The following is a 14,222-nucleotide window of genomic DNA, read 5'->3' on the forward strand; positions in this document are numbered from 1 at the left end:
GGCTGCTCTCAATTCACTCATCTCCCAAACTGTGTTCGTGCTTGGGATTTCCCCAACCCATGTGCAAGACCTCGCACTTGGCCTTGTTGAACTTCATTTCACATGGACTCACCTCTCAAGCCTGTCCAGGTCCCACAGGATGGCACATCCCTTCCCTCCAGCATGTTGACACCACCACACAGTTTGGTGTCATCAGCAATCTTGCTGAGGGTGCACTTGATCCTACCGTCCATGTCTCCAACAAAGATGTTAAACAGTGCTGGTCCCAGCACTGACCCCTGAGGAACAACACTCATCACTGCTCTCCACTTGGACATCAAGCCATTGACCACAACTCTTTGAGTGCGACCATCCAGGAAATTCCTTATTCACTGAGTGGTCCATCTGTCAAATCCATGGCTCTCCAATTCACAGACAAGGATGTCCTGTGGGACAGTGTCAAATGCTTTGCACAAATCCAGGTAGATGACATCAGTTGTTCTTCCCTTGTCCACCAATGCTGTAACCCTGTTATAGAAGGCCACCAAATTTGTCAGGCCCAATTTGCCCTTAGTGAAGCTATGTTGGCTGTTACTAATCACCTTATTTTCCATTCCCCTAGCTTATTTTCAAAGAGGATCTACTTCATGATTTGTAAGAATGTATTTCACATTAAGAGTGAGCTAGTATTATTAGCCATAGAAATTTTAAAACACTGGTAATTCTCAGAACACTGAAAAACACTTCTATATAGGAGGAAGGGAGGAGAGAGAAAAAAGTTATAAATATATGAACTACATGCACACATTTGCCAGGAATTTATTTCCAGAAGAGTAGTGATTTTTGGTGAGAGCCTCTTCCCTGTTCATCTGGCAGGCTTCCATGAAATGATTAAGCAGTATGAAGATGAAAATTTCAGAGTCTACAAAATATATGAAGTATGGCTACAAACAACACCTTGACTTCAGGAGCTGAGATTCCAAATCTAATCATGCAATTATTAGATGCAATGGGCAATTTAAATTTTAATCATTAATTTTGCATTAAACATACAATTTTAGTGTCTCATTGTTCAAGCAATACCAACAAGTCTGTTGTGCACTTTTCATAACTTCTATTACCTGAATGCCATCACTCAGTGTTTATTCCTTCCAATGAACTAATAATGAAACATCATTAACATAGTTTGCTAAGCAGAAGTACGTACCTTTGATTAAAATTGCATCTCCTTCTTTTGAAGGAATTGGATAAAAACTGTTCCAACACAGTTGTCTGTCAACTTTTACTTTTTAAAAATAGACTAATACATAACAAGGAGTTACACTTTAGTTTAATTGAATGACCATACTGTTTTGCCAATTATCAGGCCTAGCATAAAGGACACAGCCAACATAAGGATGAACCAATAACCAAATTGTATTTGATACAAAAGGGTCAGTACATGGGTGAGCACTGGGGGTACAAGCAAGTCAATCAGATTATACATAATCAGCATCAATCCCACTGACCCCAACAGTGACACCACACAACCAACAATGGGTGAAATAAATGGTGAAATGCAGTCTCCCATAGAAGGGACGGGAGTCAACCGAGCCAACAAGCCAAATACATAAGACCAAGGAAGCCACATACTGAACCTCTACACAGCCCACACTTACAAAAGCCAGACCTGACTGGAGCCCAGTTCCAGGGAGGCAGGAGGTCCTTCCCCAACAGGAAACTCTGTACAGTGCATCCACCTCACAGACAGACACTGCCCCTGCCTGCAAGTGGTCCCAGCTTTTATCCCTCAGTGGGACACCTGACCCTTGGTTACTTAATGCAGACACCTGGGGCTCATTTACCCAATGGCTCTCCCTGCCCGGCCGGCCGCACCCTGGAGGGAAGCCTAAAGGCAAACTCACCCCCCTTTGGGAAGGGCTGTGGGAATCACCCATGTCAACCTTAATTTGGGGCTTGGGCTTGAAACCCCAGAATTTCACATACGTAAACCAATTTCAAGCTTCTAATATTCATGATTATTAGTAAACATTCAGAACCTAGTTTTAAAAAGTGACATATTTTCTGGGGCATATGACCCCCAAATAACTATTTCAAATAAAGTTGCAATTAAATTAATAAAATTTAATTTAATACAATTGAACAAATTCAATTTAATAAAATGAATAAATGAAATTAGTTCAAATAAAATATTGCAAATAAATAAATGAAATTAATAATTTAATAACCTTGAATAACTTAATAGCATTAATTTTAATAGATGAATAAAAGTATAACAGACTGGTTTTTACACACAACGGCAAAAAAATCTGCACCTGTATAAATGGCCACAAAAATTAAATTATTATCCAAATTAGTGACTCATTTAAAATTTTTCTCTGCATAGCATGGGAAGCAGATAATAAATCAAATTCCTAAACTTTACTATGAAAAACATCAGTAAATACATACAGTCCTTACAGCACCAATGTCTCATAAAGCGATAAAATTTAGTTCCATATTACAGATGAAGAAAGCAAAGGAATGAGACCAACTTACAGCCCAGTCTCATACTTTGAGTTTGTCTGCTGCCTTCCTTATCTCTAGACTCACTTGTTTTATAAAGATCAGTCTTGAAAGTTTTTTTATAGATATATATCCTGGATACCACATATCATAGTGGAAAAGTAAAGCTGTATTTTAAAACAACTTGGATTTTTTTTTTTTTAAATAAATAAAATGGGTTTAATATGTTAATAACATAATTAGCTATTTTGAGATAAAATTCTGTTGATTTTGCGTTATTGCTCCATTAGCAGTTTCCAGGATGTTTCCCACTCTCATATGAGCAGTGATTTACTTGCTATGTACATGTTTCAGTCACTGTCATGTTGAGAGAGACAATGTATGGTTCCCAGCATTACTTCAGGCCATCTACAAATCCAAGCAACAACTCACTTACTTATACATTTTTACTGTTTGCTGAGTTATTTTAAGAATAACACAGATTATAAACTATTATTTCAGAAGCAATTTAGAAACTATGATTTGGATTTCCTATAAATTATAAGATCTTTAACTTCACCAAGTTTGTGAGTTCATGACCTACAAATCCTTATTCACTACCCTTCTCCAAGTATCAGTAGGTGCTAATGTCTCATGAATGAAAACTATGATAACAATCATCCATTCTGAAGTAAATATATTGTCCTTTGGAGTTCCTTGTGGAGTTTCTATCTGTTACTTACCTCATTTCATAATTGCTTATTATAGAAAAATAATTATTAAATAATTGAATGAAAAAGTCCAAGAAGCAGGAGGAAGTTTTTCTCCCTACTGTTGCAAGGAAATACTGCCTGTTACATATGTGTCTGCCACACACAGAGACATGCCTACCATATAGAGACACAGGCTGTCATGAGAAAAACAAGTATACCTTCTCTTTTGTTTCCAGTGGCTGCAATAGATCTCTTCTGGATAATATGAATATAAATTTTCAATACTTTCACCTTCAGTCACTCCCATCTAGTTTCTCTAGCCTCCATACACACAAAATAAGAGAAAATTTACACAATGTTGATAAACTTGAGAAAACAAAGTCTTTTGAGTTAATCAACACCGAGAACAGTAGCACAGTTTCAAAAATGTCCCCAAACAGTGTAACAGGGCATATGAAAATGATTTCTGTTGTTTTTGATGATTTTCTGTAATTTTTATTACTTACGTCAAATCTTCCAATCTGGAGGCCTCATGTCTTGAGTCCAGCAGATCATAACCACATTCATTGTAGATTTCTAAGTAGGAAACGTGAGTTGTATACACTTTACTGCTATCCTGGATAAGAAAAGGAAAAAAAAAATAGAAAAAAGGAAGATCTATAAAGAGAAGTCAAAGCTAGCTCAGAGAACAAATTTATCACTACAGCTTTTACGTGGCTTTCTCAGTCTGTCTCTTTTTCTTTTCCTGGCTATGGTTTACATTTGCAATTTGTGATGCTTTTATATTTTCTGTTATCATCTGTATAAATGCTCAAGAAGAAAAAACAAAAAACCAAAAAAACCCAAAAAAGCTCCAACCAAAACACACACACACAAACCCAAATAAAAAATCCCCCCAAAACCCCACCATGCCCAAGAGTTTAGTCTGGGGTTTTTGACTGGTTCCTTATATCTAGAAAAGTCTGTATACATTTAGAACATGGCAACCTGCTTACAGAACCATGCACCATCTAATTTTTCACTTCTATGACAAAAAGTGTGTCATTATAAAGAGGTAAATCCTCATATTATGGATAGAAAGACTATGTTTAAAAAAAATAAAGAACAACAACAACAAAAATAAATAAAATATTGTATTTAGCAACATCAGTGACATACTGCTTTCCACTCTCTTCATCATAACATTTAAGCACTGTATATGATTGTCAGCTGTTCTCTGTAATCCTCTTTTTTTTGTATAATACATTGCCAAAATGTAACTTAACACAACTGGGTTCTGCAGACATAATTTTCTCCTGCCCCAAAGCCAAATCCAAACATAAACCTCAGAATAATGGGCTCTGATTTCCAGAATAAAGGAAAATTAGTCACTTCTTTTCAGCTGATGAAGCCACAGTAAAAGCACTCATATCAGACTCACAGTAGCAGTTTAATAATCCAATCCACTACAGTTGTTTTGCAAAATACTTTGAGATACAAACTTTTCATTTTCATTGAATAGTTATTTCCAATGGTTTTTTAATTGATAATGACAGTTCACTATTTCAGCAGACACCATTTAAATAGATACACAACAGATGGAAAAAATGTAAAGCGTTCAAACAGGAAGCTGTGCAAATAGGAGAATTTCTGACCAATAAATTAAAAAGAGATGTTACTAAAAACAAAAGGCTTCATTTGCTTCTTTTGTGGGATAAAAAGTTTTGCTTCCTTGGTTTCAAACTGCACTGTCTCAGCACAAGTAAGAGATTCAGAAGTCTTGTATTTTGTGCCCGTGAATTCACTTTCTCCTGTTCCATCCTACTCAGGGTTAGGAGGCAGATGACTCTTCTTTGCTGTCAGCCCTTTCCAAAGCACAGTTGTAGATAAAATGAAGTGAAACAGTAAAGGCAGGTGGAAAGATAAAGCACCAAGAAGAGATACTTTAAGATGCACCAAGAAAGAAAATGTATGCACAACCACAAATATTTGAAAGCAGACAGACAGAAATATCCCTTTATGCCTAACTAAGTAGAGTTCTTGATCCAAAACCCAGTCTGAAAATGGAAACGCAAACATTTTTATTTTTGTAGAAACTATGTGCTGAGAAGGTGTCAAATAAACTATTTATTTTTCATCCTATTTTGTTTTTATTACATAATTAGCACTAGAAAAGAATGTTGGTGTGTTGACACTATATGTTGCTGGCAACTGCAAGATCAACCTGTTCACTGTCCACAAGAAAAGTCCTCCATGGTGTCATGCAACAGAAGGTCTAAGTGCAACAGAAGGTCTAAGGCAACATGATCATGTGGTTGGTTTTTTTTTTTAATTTTCATTCCCATAAGAGTAAGCTTTTGTGCACCTGAAATATGATGTGTACATTTATCTGCCAAAGCCATACTCTGAAAGAGCCAAGGTAATTACTTAATATTGTTAACCCTTACTCAGACAGGGCTTGTTCCTGTCACTGAGACATATAGCCTTATGAGTATGAATACCCTGTATCAGATGAATGACAGAGTATAAAAGTAATGATTGATGTTACTGTCAAATAATATTTAAATTTTTTTAATTATATACCTTCATTAAAATGTGAATATTAATCTTAAATGAGTCATAGGCCTAATGGAATAAATGAAGAGACAAAACATTTTACACTAGACTTCTCTCTTTCTCTTTTCACTTTTGCCCCCTATAGTTACGAAAGCACCAGAACAACTGACTGTATTCACTCATATCAGTATTACAGATACTATAAGGAAATTAAATTTCTCATAAACATAATGAACAATCATCAGTGTGCTTACTCTTGAGCATGCTTTCACTTATTGACTCATTTCATTGCATACAAATGTCAAAGTGAAATAATTCTACAATATTTTAATTATAACCTAACAAATAAACACACACATCCCCCCATAGCTGGGATGCCAATCACTGTATCATCAACTAGTGATTGTTGTTTCTCACCATCCTGTTATATGTGGCAAAAAGTAGGATATGTTACTTAAGCTTTCTTTCCAACCTATAGGCTGCAGGTCACTCAGAAAGCTTATGATTCAGAATGACTAACTTGAAATTAACTTCTCTATTCAATGAGAAATTTTGTTGCTGACATCTTATTTGAGTTTCTGAAGCATTTCAGATTACAATTATCATTTACTTATTAGAAAATCTAGTGTAAGTAGATAATAAGGAACATTTCAGGTGTGGTAAGACTTTTAAAGTTGGGGTTTTTTTATAATTCTTATTTATTCTGTTTCTATCATTGCTCTTAGATGTTGAGACATTACAGGGTACTTGCAGTATTTTAAATGTCACAATTACCTTCTGTAAAACTGAATTGATGCCATGTTTTCTGTACATAATAAGCTGCCAAATTAAATTTTGAGTGGTTTTGGGAGGGCACAGTAGATCCAGAAGAACCATATAATTAAATTGCAGTCAGTTTTCTCCTTCACCCAAATTCTGACAATTCTTTCTGCCAGGCATGATGTGTTGGTTTTATTTTTTGTTTTGTTTTGTTTTGTTTTTTTTCACAGGAAGCAGTATCAAATTATTTTCTGATTCAAAATAAAAGAATAAAATATTTCAAATTCAGTGAGGTACAATGATCTGACAAATTTGTAAGTACAACAATTACAGGTATGATTTCTGCAAGGTATTTTTCTTTTTCCAATCACAAAATTATCTTAATACTTCGTATTGTTTTCCTCCCTACTTCTCCAAGGCACAGCTAGAGTTGTTGAAATATACCATTCATTTTTACATCACTAGATTCACCTAAAAAGTAATTTTATAGCTCTTTGGTTTAGGTCAGTTGCCACACTGGAGTGATGTGTTTTGCCCTACAAGCTGTGTCAAAACCAGTATTCAAACAGCAGTTGCAATGATCTGTCAGTGGCAGGAAAATCTTCTGTGCAGTATTAAAAAAATTAACTGGAAAGCACTAAGAAATAACTGGGACAGAACTGTAAGACTCAGAAATACTATGAGATGAGGAAAAAGTGAAGAGACAGAGAAATCATATGCGGCAGTATTTACTATTGCCCAAATGTTTGGTGAAGCCAAGACAGTATTTATATGGGTGTAGTGACTATTTATCCACGAGAAGTTTCAGATGCAAAGCACATGCAAAACTGCTTTTCAGAATACAGTTTACTACTTTTGAAAGTGTTTTTCCAGACACTGTTAACTAGTGTTTAGGTACTGATGCTGTTTTAAAAACAGACCAAGGGATTTAAAAAAGTTTTTTTCTTCCTTTTGGGAAGAATTCATGAGGAATAATTAATAACAGCAATAATGATGATAATGATAATAATAAACAACATTTGTGACATTTTGCTATTTACATCTTTACTTGTTCATATGTTATACATGTGTAATTATGTTAAGAAATGTGCATAACAATGTTTCTATCCAACTCTATCCAGTGAATCAGACTTTTATTACTAATACCATATATACATTAAAACATTCCATACAAGTGCATAATCAAAGTTAACAGGAAAACAGTAGAGAAGGAAAATTAATATGGATAAGTATTTTCTTTCAAATACTTAAAGAACCAATTACGTGATCTGAATGTACATTGCACCATCTGAAAATAGCATGGTTTTTAAAACTAGGAAAAAACCTCCAATGATGTCCATTATTTTCAGTCTACTGCAACAAACCAGGTAACCAAAACTATTACCAATGTATTCTTGCACAAAGTATCATGTCAAGTTAGATATTTTCTTCAGCATTAATTTTAGGGCTTCCTCTAAGACTATTATAAAACCAGCCTTCTGCAATACAGTAAAGTATTTGTAAACCAGACATTAAACAGAAAACAATGTTCCATACCTTCTGCAATTGATCAAAAATATAAGATAGAGTCCTAGGAATGATGCCTCGATCACTGTAACGTTCTGCTCCTCCTGTGATGGTAAAAGTTTTCCCACTGCCTGTCTGACCATATGCAAAGATAGTACCGTTATAGCCTGCCAAGACACTACAGAATAAAAAAATGGGGAGATAATTAATATATAAGGTGTAACATATTTTCCATTATTAACTTTGTATAGAACCAAAGTATAATGAACAATAATTCTTAATTATATAGCAGCTGTCTTCAGTAATACAAGAATATACTCTAAGGTAAGTATTCTAGATTCAATGGAATTTAAACTATCTAGAACTCAAGGACTTTTTCATGTCTTGACTTACCCCATTATTCAATATTAGTTGATCATATTTATCACTATTTATATTACCTCTGTATACTTGTTCCTTTGGTTGATGATTTTTTGCAAAGATGATATTTAGTCTTTTAAAAGACTAGATGTCAGGAACTGCAACTATACATTACAGTGAAAGAATCTAAAAATATTTCACATACAACTTCATTAATTGCAAACATAAACTCAGGTAAGCATCCAGGAGTCTTTTTTTATTTTGAGAATACTGCTATACTAAACTATCAGACTACTCCTATCTTGGATAAGGGTATGCAGGAGAACCTGTGCTTATATCAGTGTAGTAAAATCTTCATTTACTATGAAAACACATGAAACTACATAGGTAAAACCACACTTTTCTGTTGGAACTGTGTCTGTATAAGAAGCTTCTGTGGAACAGCAAAAGCTATGCAATGGCATAGCTTGAAATTATATGCAGACTCAGTCATCTTTTTTTCACACCTCTTCTACTTGCAGAAATGCCTAACAAAAGTCTAGTGCAAATAACTTCCTCCAATTCACCACACTCTCAATGTTAACCTCCACCCGATTTCCACTAAACAGTAGATCAGCTTAATGACAGTGGTATAGCTGGACACTGTGGAGGAAAAATGGGACTCAGCTGCGGCTGACATACAGCTCAGGAGCCATGGCTGACCAACAGAATTTTCATGTTGTGACTCAATATATTTCGAGATTTTTGATCCCGATTTGTTCTAAAGGAGAGGGCTTTTAATGCAATGAACAAAAAGCAGTCCCATAAATTATGGTGATCTAGCTTCCACTACTGGTTTACATGCAAATATAGCATTTTTTCCTTATTAATATATGGCAAAATTTCTTGCACTATTTACGAAGACAGTCATATTTTTCTCAAGTGAGACCCCTTTGATGTGCTGATGTCTGAAATATAAATACATTTCATTTTTACCTTGATATTAAAAGTAAAATTTCAGATATCGAATGTTTAAAATTTATATTGATACTCACAGTTGACTATCATGCATTTCCCTTGTACAGCTCTGTCTCAAGAGACAAAAATACTAAAAATCTATTTCCACATTTCTAATTCCATTTCTTGTTGATTACTGTGAACTGCCCTGAACTTGCAAAATATTTTAGATGCTCTAAGATTTTATACTTCACACTAGCTATAAACAATGAGGTAAAAATGATGGAGGACACAGTTATTTTGAATTTTCACTTGACTGTGAAAGGAAAAAAAACCTGAATAAAATTATAAAAAATAGTTAGAATCACAAATTAAATAGTGATGAAATCAGTTACTGACTGTAATATACAGATAACCAACCAAACCAGAACTCATGAGTGTCTGTAGTTGACAGGATATATGACAAATAAATCAGATTAGACTGTCAAGCTTTTTTCTTTCAGTAGCTGTCAATTACAAAATGTTCCCTGGATTCATCCTTTCTTTCAGTAGCTGTCAATTATAAAATGTTCCCTGGATTCATCCACCTCTAAATTGTTCTACCACATTTCCAGCATCTCCTGACAAAATATATGAAGGGAGTTTTTGAAAACAAAGTAATCCAGAAAGAATTATTTTCTTGATAATGAGATATCGGAGCAAAATCTACTTTGGATTTGATTTACTATGCTTATGCTAAAGAAAAGAAAAAAATAGCATTATTCTTGTGCATTTCGTTTATTGAAAAAGTGATAAATATGCTAAGATATTAAAAAATAAAAAGGGGGCAAACAACCCTTGTACAAGAGAAAAAGAACCATGAATAGATAGCTTCTGGTCTGGCGCCACAAGAGATGCAATGGTTCTCCAACATATTAATGTTTATTTAAAGACCTGAGTAGTTGCCAAATTGCTTATTTTAATCCATTACAGTACGATGTCAGAGACAAAACCAGAAACATGCTGAAAGGAACTACACTGAACATCTGCTCCCAAAGACCAAAACACCCAGAGTGTATATATATATATATATTTTAGATTCCAGATGTTAAAAATCAAAACAATTATTATTATAAAACACCTCATTCATCTAAGGAATTTCTAGCGGCCACTGTCACAGTATGTGAATGCTGAAAACAGTAATGAGTTGTTAGAAGGTAGGGGATATCAAAACAAGCTTAGAGATGGCACATTCAAAACAAGCAAGAGGAAATGATTCTTCATGCAAAACAGAGTTAAGCTGTGAAACTCCTTGCAATGGGATGATTCGGATGCTAAAAGTTCACACGGGCTTCAGTAGAGACTGGACTAATTCATGAAAAAAAATAATCTCAGAGCCACTAAACACAGAGAAATGAGAAAGTCCCTAAACTGCAAGCAACTAAAGGCTAACAGAATACTTGGGGGAAGTAGCTCTACATGCTTACAACTGTTTTTTTTTTTTTCCCCCTGAGCATTGACTATTAGTCCCTGTGAGAGAGAACATACTGGGTTAGATGGAACTTTGGTCTGACCCAATACAGTTACTTTTCCGGTTTTACATCTGCTTGTTGGATCTTCTAGATCTAGTATTTTGGGTTGTCAAATTTTCTGACTCCTTCTTTTCTTTAAAGGTGTATACATATTATTGTGACATGGCTCCTGCAGAAAGGTGTGTTTTGCAATGTGTCCAAAGAAGTGATAAAGGTGTGGCTGCAAACTATTAACTTGAGGTCCCTGTACTTCACAAAAAGCTGTTGATTAGGATCACCACACATGTAAACATATGATAAAATTTCATATACGATATGTTGTCAAAACAGCTACAGAAGTCACTGAGTTTTCTTTGTGTTATTTACTTCATACATTTATCATGTTTATTGCAGTGCATCAGCACAGGTCTGAACAGTTTTCCAGAAAACATTGAAAGTTCAGAAAACGTGAACATATCAATGTCAATAATGTATTCTTACAGTCCAGTGTAATTATAGGTAATATTAATATTGCATTGCATAGATGCACTATGAAAGTGCTGCTTATGATTCCACAGTTGAGTTCCACTTTAAAATCCCAGATGAAAGTCAATCTTCTTTTTTATATATGTGTGTATGTGTGTACAATTAGTTGCATCCTGTATGTATTTACAGCGCTCATTTCTTTCATTCAGAGTGTATTAAAACTAATAAACACCCAATTTAAGAAAAGTCTGCTTGAGCTGCCAAGGAAGCCTGTAAGGAAAGAGGACTACCAATAACACGTGAAACTGTCAGAAGCCTCCTAAAACTGAAGCGCAACCCCATGAAGACAGGACAGAGAATAAATTCCCTTTCTAAGTCTAAGAAGAAAATCACCTTTATAAAAGAAAAGGGACTAGGAATTCAAGCAGGACTAACTGAGCAACTTCGGCTTCAAAGCAAGCTGAAGACTATGATCTCACCTCCTGAAAAGAGTGGATGGGAAGATACATACATGGGAAGTTTAAGATATATACTTACTGCTTTGAAACTAAGATGCACAATCCCTTTAGGAAAATAAAAACATAGAAAGCTTCTGTTTTGCTGATTAAGGATACCAGTTAAACTTGGACACCAGAGTGAAAAGAGTATTTTACTGGCGATAGCCAATGTAACAGTGTAATAACAGAAAACATGCAGTAAGAAAAAGCAGAATAGTGCACTTAAAGCAACAAACAGGAAAATACAGGGTAATGCATCAAATAGTTACTACATGAGAGAGAGGATAGAGATTAAGAAAAGATCCATCACCACTCACGTATGTTACCACCATCCAGACCCGCAGTGGCAGGGGAGCCCCGGTTACAGCAAGGGTTTGGAGAGCCTGTCCCGGCAAGTAGGAAATCCTCCGCGGTGTAACCACCCATAGGTGAGGCTTCCAAAGTCGCTGTGAGCGGGTCCAGCCTTATATACACGAGATCAGCAAGCCAGAATCGCTGGCACATTTGTTTTGAGCGGAAAATTTCTGGTTTCATTCTCCTTTGGATTCCACCCAAAGCCTGGTCAGGGCTCAGGGGGGAAACCAAGGGAGTTTCTAACAAGGCCGATACTTGGGTTCTCAGCCTTGAACAAGGCTGAACAAGGGAAGCTGGATACATTCCCTCCTCACTAGTGATTATATTTTGTCTAAGCTGCATCTTTCACTAGCGAGCTTCCATACTTTGTTAATGATTACATACTAAGTTAGCAGCTTTGGCTTGGGGCCTGTTGTTCTGGCTTCAGTATTTCAATGATTCAGCACTTTTTACATCAGCATAAGTGGGTTGTTATAACTTAGTACAATACCTACTAGCACAATGGTTATCAGTTATAAAATATAAAGGATTCATCTATAGGTCAACTCTGGCTTGGGCTGGTTGTCCAAGCCTTAGCACTTCAGCTTCATAATCCTTTAGTTACCCATAAAATATTATTTAAAAAACAACAAAAAAACTACACTGCAGAATTACCATTGACAAAGTGAAGGTGATCTCAGATGCTAAGAGTTAGCACAGTGAGCAGAAAATATACACGTTCTCCTTTTCATCATGAAATGTAATTGCAACAGCTAACTAAAAAAGTTGGTAATACCAATTATAAGATGACAAGAAGAGAGTGTATTTTCTAAACAGCATCCACCAAAAGTATCCTTGAAGATTCTTATCTGCAAATTAAAGCTGTCAGTAGTGAAACTGATTATCTATTGGCAAAGGCAGTAAAGAATCAGCAGCTCTTTTCTGCCTATTTTGCAAAATTACTTTGTAATTTGTCAGTTCTTGCAGGCAAACTCTGCATCTTGGCTCTTCAGATTCTCTGAGCAAAAATCCAAACCTTTGTTAAACTTAGTATTTGAAAGTACACAGGGTGACATGGTTATTGATGTTAGTTTTGTGAAGACTTTAAAATATGCATACCTACAATTCATACACTAAACGGATATTTTCAGTCATGCCCTCTCAGTGTTATCAGAACATCCAGAACTTTGCATTTTTTTTCTCCCAGGAAGCTGAGTTTTGGCATGGTTAAGGAGACACTTGGTTGAATAAATTGTCTCTTTACTACTTCAAACAAAACACATCAAAGACACATAATCCAAGAAGAAGCTTTGCTGAAAAGATCTTTCATGAACTTATGCAGTGTTGTATAGCTCCCTGTTTAGAAGTTCATGGACAACTTCCAGACAGATTAGCTAAAATGTTGATGGATAAATCTGTCTCCTGTTTATTTTAGTAAAGTTACTACTGTTATGATCGTCAGAGTTCCTGGGGGGCCTTCTTTTTTCTTTTTAGGTAATACCAAGCTCAGAACTAAAAATAAGTTTTTAAATTACAATGACTAAAACTTGAACAGATTCGTACATTTGTTTCACTGTGTTAGGAAATTCAGAGTGTTCATTTTCTTTACACACTAAAACACAAGGCATATGTTTGTAACAATTTGTGATAGATTTAGCTTTTCTAAAAAGAAGAGAAAGTGCTATTCATCACACACCACATAAAGTAATCTTTACATAGTAAAATGCTTATCAATTTTACCTACAAAAATATTTAGGGTTAGCTTAAAAATGAACAAATAAAGAAAAACAGATATACAAAAGTCAGTTGTCAGCAAATAATTTGTTTCAGTTTTGCTTCTACTGCTTTGGAACCACGTATGTCATGTTCCTGTCTGGAAAATATGGACCAACTTAAATGTGTAAAGGAAAAACCTAAGTTATCATGCGAATAAGCAGTAAGTCTGACATGTTGGATTTTTGTACCTGGGAACAGCAAGATCTGTTGAATATGGACAAGTGTCTTTGGCCTGAATTTCTGCATGTAAAGAAGTCTCAAAAAAATTGCCCAAGACCTCAAATTCCGTGAAGCTTAGATTTCCAGAAAAAGATGATGTTTCTGGGAAAACACAGACATATAGTAGTTCTGTAAACAATCATATTTCA

The 14,222-nt window shown here is 35.2% G+C and overlaps 1 protein-coding gene across 1 annotated transcript in view; it reads right to left on the minus strand.

Annotated features, from left to right (window-relative positions):
- KIF6 (kinesin family member 6) overlaps nt 1-14,222 on the minus strand; it is a 173,181-nt gene that overhangs the window by 143,216 nt on the left and 15,743 nt on the right. Inside the window, 2 exon segments of the mRNA XM_074925875.1 lie at nt 3,683-3,792; nt 8,007-8,154. Of these exon segments, the coding sequence (XP_074781976.1) occupies nt 3,683-3,792; nt 8,007-8,154 (258 nt within the window).

The sequence above is a fragment of the Athene noctua genome, chromosome 1 (assembly GCF_965140245.1).
Source record: "Athene noctua chromosome 1, bAthNoc1.hap1.1, whole genome shotgun sequence".
In the NCBI taxonomy this organism is placed as follows: Eukaryota; Metazoa; Chordata; class Aves; order Strigiformes; family Strigidae; genus Athene; species Athene noctua.